At 45.1% G+C, this 3,519-nt stretch overlaps 1 protein-coding gene across 1 annotated transcript in view; it reads left to right on the forward strand.

The window, feature by feature from the left end:
- The first annotated feature begins 1,315 nt into the window (after window positions 1–1,315).
- The window catches only part of DUSP29 (dual specificity phosphatase 29), a 64,080-nt gene continuing 61,876 nt past the window's right edge, over window positions 1,316–3,519 (forward strand). Inside the window, exon 1 of the mRNA XM_004383204.1 lies at window positions 1,316–1,575. Within this exon, the coding sequence (XP_004383261.1) occupies window positions 1,337–1,575 (239 nt within the window). The 5' untranslated portion in view covers window positions 1,316–1,336. The remainder of the gene's footprint in view (window positions 1,576–3,519) is intronic.

A 3,519-nucleotide genomic window follows, 5' to 3' on the forward strand; every position in this document is an offset into this window, starting at 1 on the left:
TTTTACTTTATTGATCAGTCTTCAAAATAATGAGTTTGTTTCCTAGCATCCTCCTATAGCATATAATGGTTTTGTTTTGCTTAAGTATCATTATGATTTAAATGTTTGGTGTGTTTCCATCCGCTGCAGTTTTTACTGTTAATGTTCAAATTGTCCCATTTTTGACAAGTGGGAGCCTCTTCAAGTCCTAGTCTGAGTCATTTTTACATGGTTCTAGTGGTCTTTGAAGCTACCAACCCTTATTTACAGCTTCCCCTTCTCACAGTGAATCCTTCATCTCCTTTGCTCTAAGCCATTATTTTTTTCTCAGAAGACAAAGGCCATGTGTTATGAACAGCCTCGATGTATATGATTTTCCTTGTGCCTACCTGATAGACTGTTAAAAAGATTAGATGAGCTAATAATTGTGAGCACTTGGAACAGTGCCTGGTGCAAAATAAATGCATTATAAGTATGTATTAAATAAATAAATAACGTCCCCCCATCCCCATCACTCACCTCCAAGCCTCTCAGTCATCCCACCCTTTACTCCTTCCCTCCAGTCTCAGAGTACAACTTCCCTTCCCAGACTGTACGACTGTAAGTGTATACTTACGCAGCTCAGGGAACAGACGCCACCTAATTCCACCAGCAGATTCATTTCTTTGCGGACAATAGAAACTCTCCACCCGCACCCCACTTACAGAGCCTGACAAGCTCTCCAAACACCCATGTCAGTCTGCAGACACAGCTTCCTAGCTCGAATTAACACAATTGCCAGCCTCCAGGTGTGAGAGCCACGAACACTGACTTCAACTGTCCTAACACGCAGTTTCCTTCTGCCCTAAGGCTTCGAAGTCCTGCTGGCGTGTGTGGCTGCTCACACCCAGACCCTGGATTTAGACATGCGCGCCCTTTTGCTGGTTGCTTCCTGCAGATGTTCATTGTGCCACAGGCCTGGAATGCTAGGAACCTTCTGGGCCTTCCTATTTGCATTCAAAATGGCCTAAACTAGCAGATTACAGTCAGATAAAGGAAAACGTAGAGTCAAAGAAGGGGTAAAATCTAAAAGATAGGTGGCAAAGGACTGGCTGCCTTCAAAGATTCTTAGGCCCGAAGCCCGTTTGGGTCTGCTGAGACTCCACCCCGGCCTGCCACAGAGGCCCCCACCTCCTCCCGCCCTCTTGCTCTGGAGGAGACTGGAATGTTGGGAAGTTTAACTGTCATGACGGCCTCCCTATGTGGCTTAGGAAGAGAAAGCAGGAGCACAGCAGGCCAGAGAAACACTTTCCAAATTTTAAGACCAGCTTATTCCCACCTTTGTGTCCTCTGCTAACCACAATCCTCACCCTCTCTCATGACCAACTGCAGAAAGGAAAGAAAATCCCTTGGCTCCAAAATGATATCCAGAGAACCAAAGACAAGCCTCAAGAATGCCTACCCGTCTGCGAAGAGGCTGTTGCTGAAGGAGGAGGAGGGGGAGGCGGAGGACTACTGTACCCCTGAAGCCTTCGAGCTGGAGCGACTTTTCTGGAAGGGCAGTCCCCAGTACACCCACGTCAACGAGGTCTGGCCTCAGCTCTACATTGGCGACGAGTAAGTGCCAGGCAAAGTCTCACCTTTTGCCTCCCCCAGGAAAATGCAGCCATCCCCTCCCAGGTCACATACCTCATGGCTCTCTAGGCGTGAGCTTTTGCTTTTTAGGTTAGTTGTTCTCTGAGAACTCTATCACTTAGGGCTGAGTTTATTACAGAAAACTCAGAAAAAGAGTTTAAACAAGATAAAGGTTCTCTCTCCCATAAAAGCAGTGCAGAGGAAGGGGAGCTGGGGCTGGCATGGCAATTTGAGGGTCATCAGGGACTCAGGCTTCTGTGTTTCTGCTCTACCATCTTAGGGCGTGGCTTCCTTTCTCAAGGTTACTACATAGTCCAAGGTTGCTGATAGGAGATCCAGCCATCAGAACGGTAAGATCCAGACAGCAGGAAGCTAGAGGGAAAATAAGAAAAATAAGAGTAAAGGAGCATCTCTCCAAAGTAAAGTTCCACCCAAGACTTCCACTGCCCCTAGCTGCAAGGGAGGCTGGGAAATGTAATCTAGCTGGGTATAATACCACCAAGAATAAAATCAATTTTTAGGTTGGTGGTACATCAACCTATGTGTTGGGATGCATGGTAGGCCTAGCAAAGTTGAGGTGCCCGTCCCCTCCTCTAGATTTTTATAGCCACCATTTCCTACTCCTCAAACTATTGGGAAATGCCTACTGTAAATAATAATAATGGTTGTCATTTATTGAATACTATGCTAAGTGTTACTGAACCAGCTGCTGTGCTAAGCATTTTGAATGCATGATCTCATTTTTCATTCCCACAATAACCCAACGAAAGAGGTCGTCTAATTACTCTCATTATAAAGACAAGGAAACTGAGGCAGTTAGGTAACTGGCCCCAGGCCCCATAGCCCAGTAGGTGGCAGAGCTGGGATTCAAATGCAGCTCTGCCTAACCCAGAGGCCTTGGTCATACCACCACTTCTACTCCTCCCTCCTTCCCCCAGGATGTCCTCAGTTCATGCTCCTTCTCTCCAAAAAAGGGATGGTACAGGACCCCTGCATGTGTGATTTTAAAGCACATCTTGCTGATTAAAACCTAAAGAAAATTGTTGTCCAACCACAGGAAGATTCAGGGCTGCATTTTTATTTCCCTTATTTTTTTTAAATTTTGGAAGTTACAAAAATTAACATGCTCTTTGATACCAAATTAAGCTAAATAGAGGAGTATAAAAAAAAAATGAATAAACTCTTTGTCCTCTCTCAATACTACCACCGAATAACCAGTATTAAATTTACATGCACATTGCCACTACTTTAATGTATGCTAATATAAAGATAAGGAAATATATGCACGTATATATGGATTTTCATTTCTGTTTTTATATCGATAGCATTTTTTTCCCATACAAAAATTGATACATACATTGTTATGTGACCCTAATTGCTCTCCCCATACTGTAACAGCACACTCCTCCTTTCCACCCCTGATTCCCTATGTCCATTAAACCAGCTCCTAAGCCTCTCTGCCTTCCCATCTCACCTGCAGACAGAAGCTGCCCATTTAGTCTCTTGTATGTACTTGAGCTAAGAGGCAAACTCCTCACGAGTATCGCTATATGTCCAACAGTCCAGTCCAATCCCTGTCTGAAAAGTTGGCTACGGAAATTCAGTTCTGGGCTGATAGAGAATCTGGGGGCCGTGCTTTCCAGGGTTCCTCCAGCCTCAGTCAGACCATTAAGTCTGGTCTTCTTACTAGAATTTGAGTTCTACACCCCATCTTTCTCCTGCTCCATCCAGGACTCTCTGCTGTGTTCCCTGTCAGGGTGATCATTGGTGGTAGCTGGGCACCATCCAGTTCTTCTGGTCTCAGGCTGATGAAGTCTCTGGTTTATGTGGCCCTTTCTGTCTCTTGCGCTAATACTTTCCTTGTGTCTTTGGTGTTCCACGTTCTGCTTTACTCCAAGTGGTTGGGACCAACTGATGCATCTTAGA

Source organism: Trichechus manatus, unplaced genomic scaffold (assembly GCF_000243295.1).
Source record: "Trichechus manatus latirostris isolate Lorelei unplaced genomic scaffold, TriManLat1.0 scaffold00106, whole genome shotgun sequence".
NCBI classification, from domain to species: Eukaryota; Metazoa; Chordata; class Mammalia; order Sirenia; family Trichechidae; genus Trichechus; species Trichechus manatus.